The sequence below is a fragment of the Ruditapes philippinarum genome, unplaced genomic scaffold, assembly GCF_026571515.1.
Source record: "Ruditapes philippinarum isolate M1 unplaced genomic scaffold, ASM2657151v2 ctg173_1_1_1_1, whole genome shotgun sequence".
Lineage (NCBI taxonomy): Eukaryota > Metazoa > Mollusca > Bivalvia > Venerida > Veneridae > Ruditapes > Ruditapes philippinarum.
This window is the reverse complement of record NW_026861243.1, coordinates 271,706-292,576: the sequence shown is the minus strand read 5'-3', so window position 1 is coordinate 292,576 and position 20,871 is coordinate 271,706. Positions and strand designations below refer to the sequence as shown.

The following is a 20,871-nucleotide window of genomic DNA, read 5'->3' as shown; positions in this document are numbered from 1 at the left end:
ATTTGAAGTTGATAAACCCACTTAAATTTTTAATCGAAAAAGGTTCTTCTTTACAGCCTAATATTATTTCCAAGAAAACCCTAACCCCCAAGCAAAATTCCGAGAGATTTCCCGCCGTGGCATGTTTCGTTTTTTGTTTTTGTTTTTTTGTTTTGTTTTGTTTTTATTGGCGGAGGGGGGGAGATGAACGGCGATTTCTTCTTTCATAATATCAAATGTATATATTTTCGTTAAAAACACCATTTTCTTATTACATTGCATATTCGTTCTTATATTGGTTTGGAGGGTCTTCTATGCACTTGTATAAGACACAGAGCCATAACCTAAGCTAAATGTGTGAGATATTTCCGCGTAGCATTGTCATTGTTTTGGACAGGCGAGTTGTTTTTTCTGTTCATTAGTTATTGTTAAAAGCACCATTTTTTCGAGCACCATTTAACTGATTCTTTTGCAGATTCAATTTTGTACAAGTTTGGATGGTTTTCCTTACATAATATAAGAGCCAAAAGCCCAAACCCAAGAAAAATGTCCAGCAGATTTCGCATGCCATGGTCGTTTTCTGGGTCGATGATTTATGAAGTGTACATCTTTCCCCCAAAAAAGTACCATTTTCTCGAGCAAATTGTTTAAACACAAGTTATCTGATTTTCTCAAGCCGATCGTTTGAACAACAGTTGTCTGATTCCTTTACAGATTCGATTTGATTGTGTACAAGTTTGGAGGGTCTTCCTTACATAATATAAGTCCCAAAGGCTTAACCCAATAAATTTGTCAAGGATATTTCCGCAGGGCATGGTCGTTTTCTAGACCGATGATTTGTTCTTTCTGTATATAAAATGTATAAAGTTTAAAAAAAGTAGCATTTTTCGAACCAATCGTTTAAACACCAGATGTCAGATTCCTATTCAGATTCAATTTTGAACAAGTTTGGAGGATCTTTCTCACATAATAGAAGGCCCAAAGCCCTAACACAAGAAATATTGCTAGGAGATTTCCGCATGGCATGGTCTTTTTCTGGACCGACGATTTGTTCTTTCTGTATAAAAAATGTATAAATTTTCAAAAAAAGTACAATATTCTTGAACCAAACGTTTACACACCATTTGTCTGATTTCTATGCAGATTCAATTTTGTACAAGTTTGGAGGGTCTTCTTTACATAATATAAGGCCCGAAGCCCTAACCTAAGAAAAATGAGATTTCCGCATGGCATAGTCGTTTTCTAGACATAGAATATGTTCTTTCTGTATATGTAAAGTGTATAAATTTTCAAAAAGAGTACCATTTTCTCGAGCCAATAGTTTAAACACCATTTGTTTGATTCCTTTGCAGATTCGATTTTATACAATAGACAGGACTGAGTTTGAGAATTTGGCTCCCTATAAGATGCTAGAGGCATTTTTAGTACAAGTGGTATCTTGGTGTATTTTACCTATTTAAGGTATGCTGAATCCGATAAAGGTGGATACCAGATTGAAAAACTTGATCTTGACCATTGAAATGGCCATTTAAAATGACCACTAAAATGGCCGCCAAATTTCTTTATTCATAAATGGATGATAGATCAAATAAAACTTTTAAAGAAAGGAAAAGCCTGAAATTTGTCACAAAGCATGTTTAGGTAAAAACTAATTAGACACTAAAACAGAATTAAAAAAAAAAACAATCCAATAGGGCCGAAAAATCCAAGATGGCAGACATTTTTCTATAGGCAAATATAATAGTAATATAAAAGTAATATTAAAGATAGTACTATACTACTCTTTCCTGCCCTATCTGCTTTCATATATTTTATCTGGTACTTTATGCAAGCATATAGAGTGGCTACTCAGATGCCTACTTACACAGTGTGCTTTGTGTGAGGGGGTTAAAACGTGTGCATGCAAAATTATTTTATACATTAATTAAAAGCACCTTTCTCTGAGTACTCTTGGGTTTTGGTGTTCGTTTTCTGTTATCGGTCCTCGTTGCATTTCTCTGCTGTCAGTTCTTCTGTTATTGGTCGTGATCTTCGTTCTTCTGTAATCGGTCCTGGTCTCAGTTTTTTTTTGTTGTTACATGTTCTGTTATTGGTTATCGTCTCTGTTTTTCTGTTATCGGTCATCGTCTTCGTTCTACTGTTATTGATTCTCGTCTTCGTTCTTCTCCGTTCTTCTGTCATCCGTTCTCGTGTCTGTTTTACTGTAAGCAGTTTTCTTGTTGTCAATTCTTCTGTCATCGGTTCCCGTCTCTGTTGTTAAATGTTCTGTTATCGAGAGACGTCTTCATTCTTATGTTATCAATCCTCGTCTCCGTTGTCTTGTTGTCGGTCCCTGTCCTGTTATCGGTTCTCGTCTTCGTTCTTCTTTCATCGGTTCTCGTCTCTGTTATCGATCCACGTCTCGTCTATGTTATTCTGTTATCGGCCAGCGTCTGTATCTGTCTGTTATCAATCCTCGTCTCCGTTATCTTGTTGTCAGTTCTTCTGTTATCAATGCCTGTCCTGTAATCGGTTCTCGTCTTCGTTCTTCTGTCATTGGTTCTCGTCTCTTCTTCTGTAATGAGGCCTGGTCTTCGTTTTCATGTTGTCAATTCTGCTGTCATCGGTTACCGTCTCTGTTATCGATCCCTGTTTCCATTCTTCTATGTTATTGTGTTATCGGTCCTCGTCTCCGTTGTCTTGTTAGTTGTTATGTAATCGGTCGACCGCTCTGTTCACTTATTATCAGTTCTTCTGTTATCGGTTCCTGTCCTGTTATTCTGTTATCGGTTCCTGTCTCTTGTTCTTCTCTTATTGGTCGACGTATATATTCGCTTGTTGTCAGTTCTTCTGTTATCGGTCCCTGTCTCTGTTCTTCTTTTAACGGTCCTCGTCTCTATTCGCTTGTTGCCAGTTCTTGTCTCCGTTCTTCCTTCTGTTATCGGTCGTCGTCTTCGCTCTTGTACTTTCGGTACTTGTTTCCTGCTCCGTTAAGGTCTTCTCTTGTATCTATCGTTGACGTCATTCTGTGTCTATGTCCTGGTTTTGTTAGTCTTGTAGTCCTTTATTCGTTCAGTGGAGTAGCTGGGGATCGAACTCACGACCCCTTGATTACAAGGCAGACAGTGTTACCACTGCACCATAGCGCCCGCTCTGAATAATAACCATTTTTGAAAATCCTTTATACATTAAATACTATTTCAATGGCTAACAAAGGGTGTATTACAATTATATTTTAACACCTCTACTATGTAGCCAACCCACGTGACTTTTATATATGGTCAAAAGAAAATATTACTCGATTTATAACGAATAATATTTTTATAGATGACTTTGCTGTTACTTTAACATATCCTGGAAATTTATTTGAGGGTATCCGGAATTCTAATGTATATCGAATGATGTGATAATCTTCTTGTAGAATTATCTCAAAACCGTGGCTGAATTCCAAAATTTTCGAGAGCTGCCATGGTAAAGCAAGCACACGTAGCAATATCACGGTTTCAGACATGTTATGACTCGATGAAAATATGGTGTTGTTATTGTTGTTGTTGTTTTTAACTTTAACTTTAAATTTTAGATTAAATAGTCACTTATTTTTAAACAAGATAGTAAACATTTGTTGTTTTCTGTATTTTTGTTAAGAATGTGATAAGTATACACTTTTAACTTTAAGATGACTTTTTAATCATCGTATACCTGATTGCACTTATAATTGAATCTGAAAAATGAATTATGCAGATATTATTTTCGGCAGAAAACAACAAATAAAAGCAAAACTATAGAGGCTATTCGTTGCCAAAAATCCAGCCTTTGAAACTTGACAATGCATACTTCGGTTCTACTAAACAGATTAGTAAAAATATAATTGTCGATCTGAGAGTTACATACTGCACTGGTATTAAGCATTTTGATTATCTCGATTTGATAAAATGAAAGCTGTTAACATGCAACTTAGATAAATTGCAAACTGTATTTATAAATGTATAATTTCAAATTTGCGACATGTAGAAATGTAAACGATAGAACGTACACAATACGTTTAATGCTGTGAATCATGACGTTGAGAATGTAACTGCATCAACTTGACACACTCAGGTTTACAACACCACACTTTCCTTTTACATTCTAACGCGATTAACATTTGTAAACGATTTTGCAACTTCCATATATGGAATTATCACGGAAATAGACGAAAATTAATAGGCGGAGCCAATTTCACGAAAGCAGAATATAAAGAGAGGTAACTCTTGCTGGTACAAAAATATTTCAAATTATATAGAAACTGTTGCATCAATCTTGACTTTGAACATCCTCTGATTTTGTTAAAACGTATTCTAGTACAGGATATTCAAGTAATGCAAAAATTGGTTAAGATATAATGTAAAAATGTAACAACGTATATACTGATAATGAGCATAATAATATGCAAAAACTAAAGTTGGTGAAATAACATAAGGAAATGTTTCCCATATATAATGACACACATTCTTGATATCAATGATAGGGGTTTGTGAGCCACGGCAATACTCTAAAGCATACCTTTTTTTTACCTTCAGCAAATAGTACTAGAATGCGATACATGGAATGCACTTTTGGCAACACGAATAAAGAGAACTGAACAATAAGCATGTGCCTTCTTTCTTTAAAGGACTATGTTGGATTGTAGAAAAACTCATATTTTTGACCAAGTGTATAACCACGAAACAATGCAAAGTTTACTATCGATAATTCCTTTGTATAACCAAAACTTGTGAATCTGTCCCATTTTAATGTTTAAATAAATATTCAGTGTATCCTGGCAACTCTGTTTACCTCCATTGGGAGGTATTTTGAGTCATAGGATGTGATTTAGCCTTTTATTGTTAAATATATGTAAGCTGGCGTAGGTTAAGGTCTTTTCATGCATTGTGCTGAATTAATAGCACCTCTAAAATATGTGTATACATGCTGTCATTAGCTGTTACCTAGATTTGCTGTCTATATGATCAAAAACAGAGAACTACTTTTATGTACATGAAATACTACACAGAATTATTTATTAAGTTTTGTAAGTGATGGCTTTCTAAGAGATAAAATAAACAAGGTATACATAAATTGATAATCAACATACATACATTTGGACTCATTTAAATTTTACTTATTGAAAAACAAAATGGGAAAAATGAGAAATTATATGGTAAAAATAAAGTTATGTACGAAAGGGTACATACAACTTTGGTTATAATTTTACTATTGTTAAAAGTTTTTTCTTGTCAAGCCATACGCTTGAATTAAGGTTACTAATATAATAGTACTACTAGGAAAGACAACAGCCAGAATTTGGTCTGTATTAGTAATTAGTCGATTCAAAATCTCTATCAGATGTTGACTTGAAAATTTGAAAGTGGTAAGGTAGCAGCTTAACTGTAAATGTTACTCATTCCTATGCAAATTGGAATACCATCAGTAAAATTTATTTGTCGTTGAATATAGTCTTTTCAACAGTTTTCACTTCCTTGAAAAATATTTAACCTCAGACAGTATGTAACCTGGTGTTTTGGGGGGGTTTTTTTAAGTTTCTTTTTCCAGGAAATGTGGTGTCTACAACGTTTTAAAACTCATATGCCTATATTCCTTTAAAGTCCGCTGATGTTGATTGTAGGCAATCATGCAAGTGAATTATGTTTAGTAACTAAACAGGTATGATAAACGGAAACTATACGCCGCTTCTTGTTGCCGACGATAAATACCGAAAATGAGCGGAAAATACGTTTATTTACGATGATTTAGTGGGCGGGGAAATGGGCGGAGCTTATTTTATCTCCTATTGAAAAGCGTGTAAAGCTGGATTATGCTGATCTGAATCATGATGGTTCGACAATGTAAAGCTAAGAATGTAACTTCTGTTTTGAGTATTCGAACACTTGGTATTGCTACTATCAGTTAATGTTTTGTCGTTTAACAAAATGTATTTTGTTGAAATACATGTTTACAATGTTAAATCGGCAAACTCAATCCAAGTATGCAACATCGGAGTTTACATACAAAGAAATACAATTGTATTTTTTTCATTAACAAACTGTTCAACTCAGATCAACCAGGCTGGATTTTTGGCAACGAATAGCCTCCATACAAAACAACACACAAAAAACATGCAGCATACATGTGTAATGTTCACAATGTGCTAAAAACGGCTCTTTATTAATTTCAACATTTCAGCAAGTGACACATTTTTAATGGGACAGAAATGTTGTAACCATTTAAAAAGTAGGATTTGTAAATTTGTAAGTTGGATATTTTTAACCTAGTTTGGTCAACACTCAATTAACACATTTTTACATATAAACCTGAGGTAAAGAAAATTGACAGAAAACAACTTTCATAGATTGAGATAGAGCCAAGATGTCGTAGATATTTGGGTTACAAAAGGAGTTTTTGATCCTGATAATGTTTTAAGTAGGATATACATATTACAAGCTTATATTCTTAAAATTTTGTACCGCCTTAATTCAATTTTTTTTAGTTACGTGCAATTATGTAATTATTATATCTTTAGTTAGTTTCTTGAGAAAAGGCTTAACAAAGGTGGTATCTTTTATTTAATAGATAATTTTTATAATGTGTCACATGTCGCCTTGAAAAAGTATTTTGTGATGATTTTGCGCATACTTAATCATGTTGGAACAACAATAGTTCATTTGTTTGTATACACAGCCTCATTGCTTATATTTTATTGACCTAGTAATTATGAAAACATTACAGCACTAATTGAAATTTAAGATTACACTTCGATTTCGTTGGTAATGTTTACAAGAATTGATATGGAGTATAAAGAGGACATTTGTTTGTGTGTAAGATGAAATTTTTCAGTATACAAACGGAGCGAATGGTGTGTGTTAAACTACCACACAATATGTCCAAGGTATTGAACATTAAAAGCAAATCATAGAAAACATTGTTTATTAAAGTCAGATTTTTCATTTTTTTTCAAAAGTGCTTCAATTATGGGAGAATGGCTGGTCGTCGTTACTTCCGCAGTAGCACAGCCGGTTAAGTGATTGACTGATATGTGAGAGGTCTATGGTTCGATTCTTACTGTTGCATTTTTTAAGACCTACTGTTTTTTGTTGTTGTTGTGCCACAAATAATGTTGAAAATTCATCTGAAGTGACATTTTCCACATTTTCTCCCTGAATTGAATTCGTTTTTACGAGATAAATAATTCCCTATTAGAAATATTATTTCGTTTTAAATAACGAAATATAAAATCTTAATTACGAGATATCGATTCGTAAATATTACGAAATATTAATTTGTTATTAGACGAAATATTTATTCTTTTGTAATATTTATAAACTAAGTTTTGTGTTAGATATAAGTCAAGTAAACAAAACATTAAAAGTGATTTTTTTTCAATCTTAGTCTTATACCTTAACGCGCTAGTAAAACAGTACTCTATATACTGTTTATTGAGCCATTAATCATTAATTAGGCTTATAAGCGCTATATTTGGTGGCCAATCTCATTATTTAAAATCTGATCATATTGAATAATCATTTGATTTTGACAAGAATAATTAATTGCATCATATTGTATCATAGTTTTAATGACCTATTTTAGTATTTTAAGCGGCCATTTTGAATTGACATTTTGAAAGTCAATGTCAATTTTATTTTCTTGGTATCCACCCTCATCGTCTTAAGCATACCCATATTAGGTTAAAACACTCAAGATATTACTTGTACTATAAAATGCCTCTAGCATTCATATTTTCTTAAAATCAGTCCTGTCTACAAGTTCCTCACATAATAAAAGGCCAAAAGACCTAACACAAGAAATATGTCCAGGAAATTTCCGCACGGCATGGTCGTTTTCTGGACCGCCGACATGTGCTTTCCGTATATATAGTGTGTAAATTTTCAAAAAAGGAAATGGCCATTTTCTCGAATCAACCGTTTAAACAACATTTGTCAGATTTCTATTCAGATTCGTTTTTATACACAATATATAATACCCAAAGCCCTATCCCAAGCAATATGTCAAGGAGATTTCCGCATTGCGTGGTCTTCGTTTTTAGGACCGGCGTTAAATGTTCTTTTTGTATTTTTTTTTTTGTGTAAAATCACCATTTTCTCAAGCACCATTTTGTCTTATTCCGTTGCAGATTCCTTTTTTTTATCATGCAACTGCTATGGTAACTGTCCGATAGGCCTAACACTTGCCTGATTATTATTTTTAATATCAGGTATCAAAAATAAGCCCCGCCCATTTTAACGGACTTTTTTCAATTGCCTATATTCTCATTTTATCAGCATTGTGAATTCTACAATTTTATCTCATACCCTTACAAGTCTTGAATCAAGAATTTATTATCTCTTTTTCGATTTCAATTACGAATAAATTAGATAGCGAATATTTTTTTTTGTTAAACACCAACTAAATGTAGTGAGTTCATAATTTATATTGCAAATGACATCATCGATGTCCACGTCATATTATACATGTAAACATAAAATACAGGCTAAACGATTTTCTTTGATAACTTTATTTCGCTAGATTATTATTCAATAAGTGAACAAATTGTTTAGTTCACAAAATAAGACGCATGTTTGTGTAGCTTATGTTTGATTGCCGAATTGACTTTTCTTTGATTGAAATGATCGTGAACTTTTGAATTTGACAAGGAAAAGGTGCAGTAAAGTTTATGTGACTCTTACTCTTAGGGATTTAAAAGGTAAGAATTTTATCGTGTTACATTATGTTGTATCTTTTGTCACAGGAATTAATTTCGAGTCGAAAGAAATAATGGCCGCCATTTACAAATTCTTAGTTTCAGTCGCGAAATAATTTGTTTTCAAGAATTATTTCTTTGAACAAAAATCACAGCGTACACTCCATCGTTCACAGTGACTTCCGCTTGCGAGCGAAATATACATCGAAAAACGCAGGACAAGGCTGAAAAAAACATGAAAAACTTGTCAAAATAAATAAATCATCGGATTTTTTTTACTTATATGTGTGGTACTGACATACTGTAAACTAAATTATTCATTATCAATATTCTAATGTTTAAACATATATTTTCAGACAAAATGCGGTTTCTCACTCAGTTTTCCCGAAAAAAAAATCAAAATTGTTTGCATCAAACGAAGATTTCAAAGCTTTAAACCTTATATTTGAACAAATCTTTTTGATGCTATCGAGAATTATGTTCTAAGCACCAAAAAATTAAACAATGTTATTTGTAAACGTCTTGGTTGCGAAGATATTGACAATAAATTAGCTGTTGATGTTCCCTCACTGTACGGTTGCTTGCAACCTCACTGTACGGTTGCTTATGAGGACTTGAAAAAAAACTGTACGGTTGCCAGGAACAAGCTGCAAGTTTTGTTACAATTAAAAACACAATTCTTGAACAGTTGGCCCATTTCAAAGGTTATAATGGCATTCATCATGCATTTAAACCATAAAAAATAATATGTTGGTTTAATAACTAATGTATGTCAAACTTTGTGATGGTAAATTGCGACTCTAATAATTATATACTTTAAGTGATTGAATTTAATTGCAGTTAACATATTTACATGCCATGAAGTTCAACGTATAATTTAATGTTATTGTAACTTCTCTCTTTTGTAGGTTAATACTAATCATGGAGACATATATGTGCAATTCAACCAGATGTCGTAGACTGTAGACCGTTTTTCTGTCTTGAAAGCTGTTCATATCTTAAGGCATATTGACATTTCAAACGGAATGTAAAATTTTGATAATGGACATTACAACAAAGATAAACCAGTGTGTCATTTTACAACTTAAGTTTTACATATTACTACAAAATGAGTCTTGTTGAAAATAAAAAGTCATGGTAATATTATCAAAATAGTTTATTATTATTTGGAATTATTAAAGACATTAGAAAATGGTTAAAATAAATAAATAAATGAATCACAGAAAATCAGATATGATCACAGTATTAAAACAATGTCGAGTGTACCTGCTCAGCAATAATAAAATAAAATAAAAATATAGCAATAACTGTACATGTATACACGATGAAGAGATGGACTTTTATAAAAGTAAGTTTAAAGTGTAACATTGATTGGTATGTTTTATCTTTTCAAATTCACATTGTCGTATTCTTAAATTGTCACAAATGTATATTTATATTGTGTACCCGAGTCCTACATGTATATTTAATATCAAAATACAACTTCTATTTAAGATAAGTAGTTATTTATCTTCACGATTGATGACCAAATATTTATTAAGTGAGTTCAGATGCCTAAAACACAACTTCTTGTTGTGTAAAATTCAAATGTCTAAAATAATTGTGATGATAATAACAAATAACACATTAACATATACGCCGGTAAAGAGATGCTATATGTTTTATATGCTCTATGAAAATCAAAATAATTCTTTAATTGTGTGCAGTTTTCTTATGATGATTAAGGCCTGGCCTCCATTTATAAAACTTGACACACTTATCACATTGAAGCTTTCGGCCACAGTGAACGACTTTCTCGTGATCTTTGAGGTGGCTGTTTTTAGTGAAGTGTTGCTCACATTCGGCGCAATCATATTTGACGTCATCATGTATAGTCTTTTTATGGCGGTCTAAACTGCTTTTATGTTGAAAAGTCAGGTTACATTTCTCACATTTCTGTTTGGTGTGTTTAACATGCGATGATACGTGTCCCTTATATGGAAGCAACTGGTTAAATCCTTTCTTGAAAATCTGGCATTCATATTTGAATTGTTTTAAATGCTCATTTTTTGTGTGCAAGGCCATTCCAAATTTAGACAAGAACTGCATTCCGCATACATCGCAAATCAATGTAGTTTTACTTGCACTTTCGGCTGTATCAACATGAACCTTTATATGTCTTTCTAGATTGTATTTCTTCCCAGTGTTATACTCACATATTTCACACGTAAACCGCTTTTTGTCATCTTTCTTTTTTATGTACATAATTATATGTGTCGCGTTAAATTACCTTTCTTGTCGGTGCAATAATCACAGATTGAACATTTATACTCTGGCATGGTCGTCGTTTCAACTTCACTTTCTTGAAAGATTTCGTCAAGCCCGTTTAAAACAAATGAGTCATCCATGATCTGAAATGCAGTAGTTGTAGAATTAGAACTGTATAGAAACTGAAAGTTTTAAAAAGGTGTCGCGTTTGTTTCTATAACTATCTCTGCAACTATTTTAACATAGGGTAAAGAAAATTAATGTTCAAAGCAGACTTACACCGCAAAATAGTTCAAACCTGCCGTCAATTATTTAAAATTAATTGCTGAAACTTGAATATGTCATAATTCAATAAAGTTATACTTTTTTAGTGTTAAAACATTGCTGAGAAGTTAATTTTCAAACTATCTAGACGACATATAATGCCAATATGCTCGCAAGCAACAGTACAGTGACCTCGCAAGCAACCGGATGAATTGTTTTTTCAGATTTAGCAAGCAACCGTACAATGAGTAAACTACACCAGTGCCGCCCAGTTCTATTGTCAATATTTTCTTAACCTATGTGTTCAAAACGGTTATTTCTTTTTTATTTGGTGCTACAATAATAGATCTTCAAAGATTTAAGTGGATTTGGTCGTATATTACATGGTAAGCTTTAAAATCGTTGTTTGATTTCAACAAAAAGGGCATTTCTGGAAAATTGTGGTGAGAAATCGCATTTGTTAACGGGAAAAGATATTATTACTGCAGGATATAGGCTGAAAAAAGTTTATATCATCTAACTCTTACTTACAAAAGTAGAATTTCTTCTCTGGTTATTCTGTATTGAAATATTGTACCTGTTTTTCTCTCTACGGTGGCGTTTACCGTGTACAGCTCGCTCGCAAGCGGAAGTTACCGTGGACGATGGAGTGAACGCTGTGAAAATGCTCTTTCTACGAAATTCGCTATTTGAAACGGGCTATTTTAGAATAATTTGACCTCTTTTTCGTAATTTAAGTGGAATGTTAGTGCCGTTCCAATGGAAAATTACTCTTTGTTCACTTCGCAATTTTTCTATAAAATATTACTGATTAACAGAATTGTTGGAAGTCAAAAGCAAAGTTGCAAAATTATGAGTTGATTCTAGAGACACAAAGATCTTTATTACGTTACAACCAAAACGAGGCTAAAGTCAGAGAGGCAGCAATTAAGGTACGTGTTACATGTAATTTTTTATGATTTTATAGCCGATATTGGGCCATATTCTTAACTGGAAATTTCGTGGGTTTTTTTACAAATTTTTGGACACTTATTTACTGAATGAGATATGGTATTAATTTATAAATTAAATGAATTATTTTCATATAGTTCTATGACTTTATTTACAGGATATGGAATTAGTACATAACAAATGGATGGTCACACACGAGAAAGACCATATTGCTTTTGAGAAAAAGTTCTTAGATGAGATAGGTTTCAGAGAGAAAATTCAAAAGGTTAGTCACACATATTATTGTGGTTAAGAGCATTACATAGAAATTAAATTGTTGGACAAACAGGTCCTTTTATATCTTATATAATGTCCATTCGGAACATTTCGCCTATTACCAATAAATATGGTCGAATAGGTGCGATTGTCAACTTATAAGCATAGACTAACATAAGTATTTTACCCTGATCTTGATCTTGATACTTTTAATACTTCTTCGTGAACACGTGCACGATGCTATATGATCAGGTCTGGCATATTTGGTCATTTTATCTTTAATATAGATCAGAAAAAAGTACCATTAAATGTACTGGTTTTAAATGTTGCTGAATTTTAAGCAAACTGTTACAAACCTCTTTACATATTTTTCGTTAACAGATGTCTTTTGAACTTGAACGTGATGTTGTTTGGATGCTTTATGACACCATCCGAACATTAATGTACAAGAACAATCAGAAACTGAGGTACGTGAAGTTATTAATTATAAAAATAATGTAACATTTACTCGGAAAATTTTCTCATTTAGTTGGAATATTTTGCAATAAAGTAAAACCTTTCAGGCAAGAAAATCACAGACCTTAGATTTGATTTGATTTGATTGATGACTGATTGTTTGATTGGTTGGTTTGGTTTGGTTTATTTGGTTGGTTGGTTGGTTGATTGATTGATTGATTGATTGATTGATTGATTTTAATATTTATAATTTAAAATTATTTCGTTAAGAAAATGTCTAGATTTTGAGAATCTTGACAAGTTGCTGTAATTGCTGTCAAATTAAGGAAATTCATTGTTGAACTGTAAAATTATAAATGAATTTCATAACGCAAACATTTATTTTTATATTTTCAGATCAAGAAAATAGATTTGGAAAGGCACTGAACAAGCATTGTCTTTGTTTTTCCCATTTGAAACCATTGTTTTACATTTGAAATGGGTTTTTATTTGTTGTTGTTTTTTTCCCATTTCAAATATGGGTTGGTTTTTTCCCCCTTTCAAAGTGGTTTTTTTTAAGAATCAAAGAAGAAAATTTAAAAAATCTAGTTAAATATACATAATATAACTAGATAATATGTGTTTGTATTTCTTTTACTCATATACAAATATCTTACGTAGTTAAATTGTGAAAATGTACTGTGACAAATTTGGTTCAATTTAGTGCCTTGTGGAACATTATATTTTAAGGTAAAATGTCATTTGCGTGAAGCATTTAATTTTGACAAATTTGTACATGTAATTGCTTTTTTTGTAAACATATATCCTCTTATCTACCATATATTTTATGAAAATTTAGTTTAAAAAAATCATTTAACACAAATTTGATTCAGATAAAAATATGTGTCTTTTTAAAACTTTATTACTAAGTTATTTCTAATTATTACTTTGAAATATTTTGATATTTTCAGGATCATTATTATGCCCCCTTTCGAAGATTGTTTTGCTAATGTCGGTCTGTCTGTCGGTCGGTAGACCACATGGTTTCCGCTGATTATCTTTAAACGTATTTATTACAGAGTCTTCATATTTCATATAGTGATCATTCATAACAAGTAGATGATCCCTATTGATTTTGGGGTCACTAGCTCAAAGGTCAAGGTCACAGGGGCCTTAAATTTCAAAATGGTTTCCGCTGATTATCTTGAAAAGTATTCATCACAAAGTCGTCATATTTCACTTAGTGATTGGTTATAACTAGTAGATGACCCGTATTGATTTAGAGTCACTAGTTCAAAAGTCAAGGTCACAGGGGCCTTAAATATCAGAATGGTGTCCGCTTATTATCTCACATATTGATTGGTCATAACTAGTAGATGACACCTTCTGATTTTAGGGTCACTATGTCAAAGTCACAGGGGCCTTAAATGTCAGAATGATTTCCGCTGATTATCTTGAAAAGTATTCACCACAAAGTTTTCATATTTCACATATTGATTAATCATAACTAGTAGATAACCCCTAAAGTCTACATATTTCACAGAGTGATTGATCTTAACTTGTAGATGACCCCTATTGATTTTGGGGTCACTAGGTCAAAGTCACAGGGTCTTTAAATGTCAGAATGATTTCCGCTGATTATCTTGAAAAGTATTCACCACAAAGTTTTCATATTTCACATATTGATTAGTCATAACTAGTAGATGACCCCTTATGATTTTGGGGTCACTAGGTCAAAGATCTAGGTCACAGGGGCCATGAATGGAAGTATGATTTCTGCTTATTATCTTGGTTACTATTTATCACAAAGTCTTCATATTTCACATAGTGATTGGTCATAACCAACAGATTATCCGTATTGCTTTTGGGGTCACTAGATCAAAGGTCAAGGTCACAGGGGCCTTAAATGTCTCATTATCTTGAAAAATAATTATCACAAAGCCTTCATTATGTTTTTTTTCCATAATTGAACATTTCCGTGTGCCCATTAATGCAAAGTTTCTATAACAAAATTACCAATAATGTGAGTCAAGAGCTAGAAAGTCGTTTCGAACATTTCTTGTTTGAAATACTTTTCAATAATAAGGTACCATTTACTACATTTGATTTACACATAATGTACTTAAAACCCATCCAATACATCACCTCTACTTTGAAGAGTATTCAAATAGGCTATAACTACTGTAAACTGCATTGACAATGAGGGACCCGGGTTTAAAATTCAAAGGAGGCAACTTTTTTCTTTCTTTTTTTCTATAAACATTATTTATGTGTCTCTCGGATCACTCTTGGAAAGAAAAAAGTGTTTCATTTTAATTATATAATTACTATCAGTATTTATTGGCTAAATTATGCCAAATTTAATATCAAATACTCGTATGCTACCTTGTATTTTCAAAGTGTAATTAATTTTTAAAAAAAACTACACTATAATATATATTTTATATTTGACGATTTAACAATATACTTTAAACTTTGAAAACAGCCCCTCAATTTGATAAATTTTAGGGATATTTTGAATAAGGCCCTCTAAGTACGAAAATAGTCAAACAGTTTTAAAATGGGTGGGTAAGGTAACATGTTTATACATATTTCAAACATTTTGAGAAGAAACAATAATTTTGCTAGCTGATTTGTTAGCTGAATGCTATTACTTGTTTCTTTAAAATGTTCAATAGGAAAACATTTTTTTATAATGATGATATAATAGATTATTAAGAGTTTCTCCTTTCTGAAAAAGAACCCTTCTTATAGCCAAGTTTTAGTTAGGAAAAATCTCCATAACTCGTAAAAATATCTGGAAAAAGTTATCCCTCGGAAGCATTAAAAGCAAAATTACATAAAAATTGCAGACTCGGTTTGATTGAGTCTGTACACAAGGGAAAATGTGCACCATTCCTCACGCCCCTAGCACCGGCTGAGCGGTACTCAATTCTCAACATTTTAAAGTGAATGACTCAGTTCAGTAAAATTTGTTTAAAATTTTCATATAGGTCTCCTTTGAGGTATATAACAGGCCTATGTTGTCAATTTTACAGTTCATTATAGTGCCAATTAGGGGGTCATACCTTAAGCATTGGATTGTTTCTCCTATTTTGTTTGAAAGTTTAGTTTGAAAATCCATTTTTTCTTGATAAGGTAAAGCAAGCAAAAGACCAGCAGGGAGTACAAGCAGTTTTGTAGGAAAACAAAGTAATATTTAAGACATCACTGAAATGTTAATTATCCTTGGCCTATATAAGGATATTGTTCTATCATATGCATTTCTGAATTCATTATTGAAGCGCACATTTTGTTTTCTCCATCAAATATTACCGATAAGTAAAGCATGTAGGTCCCATATGGTAGAATTGTTCTTATTGTTTCCAGCAAATTGTGCAAATAACAAGAACTTGAATAAACTATTTTATTAAATTGTGTTTAACTGTCGCATCTTGACTTTAAAATACAAATGTCATTCATAGAATAGCTGAATGAATAAAAAAAAAAGAAACAACTATGTCAGGCAGCCATGTTTTGAATGGGAACTTAAATGGAAAGCACTATGATACTATGGTATGTAAATTGATGGCCATTTTTTCTTCAGTAGTATTTTGTCAACAGAATATGACGTCACTGCAGTTTCAGCAGACGACCTTAACTTGTCAGAACATGAAATTACCAGTTTATCTGGTAAATATGGGGTAAAATAAAGAAGTATTTTCAACACGTGCGGGAAGCTATCAATGTCAGAAATTTATTTGAAATGAAAATATTTTTAACAATTCCTACCAAATTAAAAAAGCAGCACTTCGACTTTCACTTTAATGGTGGAAACAGCTGATTAGTGGCGTTCAGTGTGTAAAGAAACACATTTCCGATTACACGGGAACGGGCAAAGAGGCGATATCCGTGGGGTGTACTATATGAAAAAAATGTCCAACATAATATATATAGATATACAATATTAATGAAACAATGTATATACATGTATGTAAGTTAACAATAATTAAGTCTGGAATATATTTTTATTTTTTTCCTCCTGTTCAGACAATGTCATTTTATTTCCATGCCATATTGTTCATAAAACATTTTGAATTAATAAAAAGTGACATTTGGAATAAAGTCATTTCAGTTTTGCTATATCTGTTTTAAATCAGACCATTGATATCATGTGGAAATAAAAGCTACCTTAATTGAAAAACTTTCAAAACGTTTTTGAACTTCTTGTCAAGGTTACTCACATTGTTTACAATAAAAAGTTTATTTGTTTCATTACAGAACGTAACACACCATGGATATCTAACATGTCTGTCATCCTTCAAGAGTTCTTTGATCTTTTTACAGTCAGGAGTAATCATATGGATACTGCCATATTTAGTCCAGTTACACACAAGCACTGTACCGTCTCTTGTTACTTCTAATCCTCTCACATCTACCAGATCCTTGTCCTTGTATGTTGCTATCAGATTGCCATCAAAATCGAACTTGAAAACATCAAAACACTTAAGTGAATTACTGACATAAAAGATTTGTGAGCTTGGTATGACAGCAATATCAATTAACCATTTCATATTTGGATGAGATAAAGATTTTATCAGTTGTCCGCTCATGCTCATAATCTCAACACTCGTGTCGGTTATACCAATAATCTTATCTTCATGGATTGCAATTTTCTTACAACTTGTATGGACATTGATCATATCACTTTCAATGATTTTATTTCCTGCTGTTATTGTGAGAAATTGTATCTTCCTATCACCAGGAAATGTCACAGCAACCCGATTGGGATTTACTACTGCTACACCAGTGGGACTATACTTAAGATTGTACTTCGAAACTTCTTTGTTATTGACATCAACTAATTTCACACATTTATTTTTCTCATCAGCGACTATAATCTGACTTGGGCAAATCAGTGCACACTTTCCAATAAAGCAATCTGAAGCATCATCTTGTGTTTTAATGTTAATCTCACAATCAAAATAAGCATCCATTTCAGAAATACTCTTCCTGTCTAAACCAGTGTGATCTGTTACTTCTTTGCCAGAAACAAGACAATCGTGTTTTGATGCCCTGTTTTCGATCTTTTGCTTTGATCCATCAACTATGTCACCGAGCGGTACACAAGCCTTGACCATTTGCTCCATGGAAGAAGAATGTTGAAACGTATATACATCAATGCTGATGTCTTTTTTCAACCTATTCAGATTTTCGTCAATAACGTCAAGTTTTGCTTTTACTTGTTTTGCCTCAACAAACAAATCATTCGCTTGGTTTACCTGTAGCTGTAATTTCGTCTGTATTTCTCTAATATTTCTACCAATACTACTTTCTGCTTGCTGTAGTTCCTGTATCAGCATTTCATTCTTCTTTTTCCTTTCGTTTATCATTTCAAGCATTTCACTTTCTGCCTTGTTAAGATAATCGATGATTTCTTTCTTGAATGCTTTGACATCTTTAATTGCTTGTGTATAGGCTTGTCTCATGTTTCCTTCACTGGCTTGTAGCTCCCTTTTTATTTCATCCATATCTTTTACAAACTGCTCTACCTTCTTTAGGATATTTTGGTGCTCAGTGCCATTGAAATATTCTGTAGATATATCTTGTATACGATCAACTTTACAGGATTTATGATCAATGATCATACAATCTCCACATCCCACTGCATCATGTGACATGCAAAAATATTTTATTATTTCATTTTCGTGTTTGGTACATATATCAGAACAAGCGTTTGGGGTTACAGTCGGAAGTGTTACTTTAGGCATATTGTCACCATCCAGAATAATATGATTTCTTGACACAGCTTGCTTGCGGTGGACTTTTAGACACACTGCACATAAATACTCGTTACAATTTTGACAGTATCCAATGGCAACCATCGTATCGCCATCACTACTACATGGTTGACAAAATATTGTTCTTTGTCTACTCAAAGACTTCCTTGCACTATCTTTGGGTGAGCTGTCCTGTGTTCTACCAGGGACCTCCATGTCTTACCTAATGTTGACCTTTATTTAGTCAAATTACATTTTTTATGATGCACTTCCTGCTTTGTCTGTTTCTTTGTCTATTTCAGAAAAATGGAAAGAAAATAACAATAATGTTTAAGTAATTATGATCTCTTTTTTGCAATGCAATGCATAATATCATATTGAAATTTTAAGCTTAGATGATAATCACCTCTTTGCGTGATTGTATCACTATTATCCTACGAAACGTATTTAAAATTCATTTCAGAACTTTATGATAATTAATACAAAATTGAACCATTATGGGCTTTTTTATTCAAATTCAAGTTTGGTTAATTTGATTTTAATATACTATTGATACTTTAATAGTGTAACACAAACCTTCAATTAAAACATTAAAAAACGTTATTGTATGTAATTACACTACATGTTGCATTTAGATAAAGGTTAAAAAATTGTCTCTATATCTGACATGGTCCTGGACTATGTGATAATTCATTGAGTTTATGTAAAATATGATTGGTTCACTCTAGGTAAATACTATTTAGCTAAATGTGTGAATACTAATATGGCCAGACATTTCCAATTTACCATTATCGTACACTTAATATTCATCTAGTAAAAAATTCAAATCTTTACATTACCTGACTTAAATGTTGTAATATTGTAATCAATTTAATTTGAATCATCAAACTTTGAGCTGAAACACACTTAGTTGCTTTAAATGTCAATGATGGCTCAGGAATGCTTTTATCTTCATTTCTCGAAAGCTTTTTTATTTTGGTGCCCTGTTACATTTTCCAAAAAGTTACTCATTGCTAATATTTCTGAGTCATTGTTTTGCTTTGTTGCTTTTTGGAAATTAGTACAGCTATAGTGCTGTAGTATTTTGTATGGAAGTCAAAAAAGTACAGTAAACTTCACTTTTAGCGAACACGGTTATAGCGAACTTCCGGTTATAAGGAACAATTTTGCCATTCTTTATTTAATATAAAAATATACGGTTATAGCGAACACGGTTATAAGGAGCTATCGCTTATAAGAAACTCATTTCTTAGTCCCAATTTAGTGAAACGTACAGAAAATTACACCTTTATAACAACTCCAAAATAGCGACTATCCGTAAAAAGATGGCACGGATAAAAACTCGTTATTGTTTTGTGTACTTCAATAAATATATGAAAATGAATTTGTATAGCAGTACTCAATAGTTTTCTATTTAGGACTTTTTAGCATGAGTTCTTGTCACCAAGATAAAACGGTTTTTCCTTTTATTCTATTTATTATTTTCTTTAATAGTTTGCTTCAGTAAAATATCTATGATCATTTATAATCAGTTTTCAACGTAATCACGCATGATTTCAAGCATATTTCATTGAAAACTGCAAAGTACGCTTGATTGAAATCTATATCTTTCATTATTAAAAATCACCCTTTAAATACAATAGAAGATATTCAATATAAAAGGAAAGAAAAAATCGAAAATCTTGTTTATTCTTAATAATAGAAAGAAAAAGACAAGCACTGAGCTTAGAAACAAAATATGATATTTTATGAGAAATTGATAAAGGGAGAAAAACTAAAATTGAAATAGCAAAGGATTTTCAATTTCCAAAAAGTACGCTCCCGGGTATTGTGTCTAAAAATTAAATAAATGACTTATTTTTCTTGATCAAATGCTCTTCAAAATGGCGGACGATGGTAAACAATCAGTTCGTCATAAGTTAATCTGTTTGGTATAAAACTCCTGATACAAGAAAATAATCCGCTTTATGCTTACAAGGAACTCCGGATATAAGGAGTCCCAATGAGTTCGTTATAAGCGAAGTTTACTGTACTTTGTTTACATTTTGATACCTTCATGACAAATTAATTTTCATTTAGCGTTAATACTTTCTTTCGATAAATATCTTATATGCTTCTAAACCATTATTTAAACACTGTAATACCTGAATAAGTGGAATAATATATTTGTTTCAGAAGCATATTATGCTTTTAATATCTATTTTAGTTTAACCACAGGCAATCGGCACATTTTCTTGCCAATAATGGTCAAATTCTCAACAAATAAACTCCCTTTAGATATCAAGAACA

General features: G+C 32.1%; 2 protein-coding genes across 2 annotated transcripts; one reads left to right on the top strand and one right to left on the bottom strand.

Annotated features, from left to right (window-relative positions):
• The first annotated feature begins 9,995 nt into the window (after nt 1-9,995).
• Nucleotides 9,996-12,904, top strand: LOC132715011 (uncharacterized). The gene is made up of 4 exons (XM_060697983.1): nt 9,996-10,019; nt 12,001-12,114; nt 12,291-12,398; nt 12,770-12,904. The coding sequence occupies exons 1-4, from the start codon at nt 9,996-9,998 to the stop codon at nt 12,887-12,889; spliced, it is 366 nt and encodes a 121-aa protein (XP_060553966.1). The 3' UTR covers nt 12,890-12,904.
• A 4,085-nt stretch (nt 12,905-16,989) lies between these two features.
• Nucleotides 16,990-18,798, bottom strand: LOC132715010 (E3 ubiquitin-protein ligase TRIM45-like). Its single transcript, XM_060697982.1, has one exon. It carries the CDS (start codon nt 18,796-18,798, stop codon nt 16,990-16,992), a length of 1,809 nt encoding a protein of 602 aa, XP_060553965.1.
• Between the last annotated feature and the right edge of the window lie 2,073 nt (nt 18,799-20,871).

What these genes read in the sequence shown, in the direction of transcription:
- LOC132715011 (XM_060697983.1), top strand. Translation starts at nt 9,996, where the DNA reads ATGAAGAGATGGACTTTTATAAAA. An exon ending in TCAGAGAGGCAGCAATTAAG is followed by an intron (nt 12,115 to 12,290) that starts GTACGTGTTACA and finishes CTTTATTTACAG; the next exon opens with GATATGGAATTAGTACATAA. An exon ending in TCAGAGAGAAAATTCAAAAG is followed by an intron (nt 12,399 to 12,769) that starts GTTAGTCACACA and finishes TTTCGTTAACAG; the next exon opens with ATGTCTTTTGAACTTGAACG.
- LOC132715010 (XM_060697982.1), bottom strand. Translation starts at nt 18,798, where the DNA reads ATGGAGGTCCCTGGTAGAACACAGGACAGCTCACCCAAAGATAGTGCA.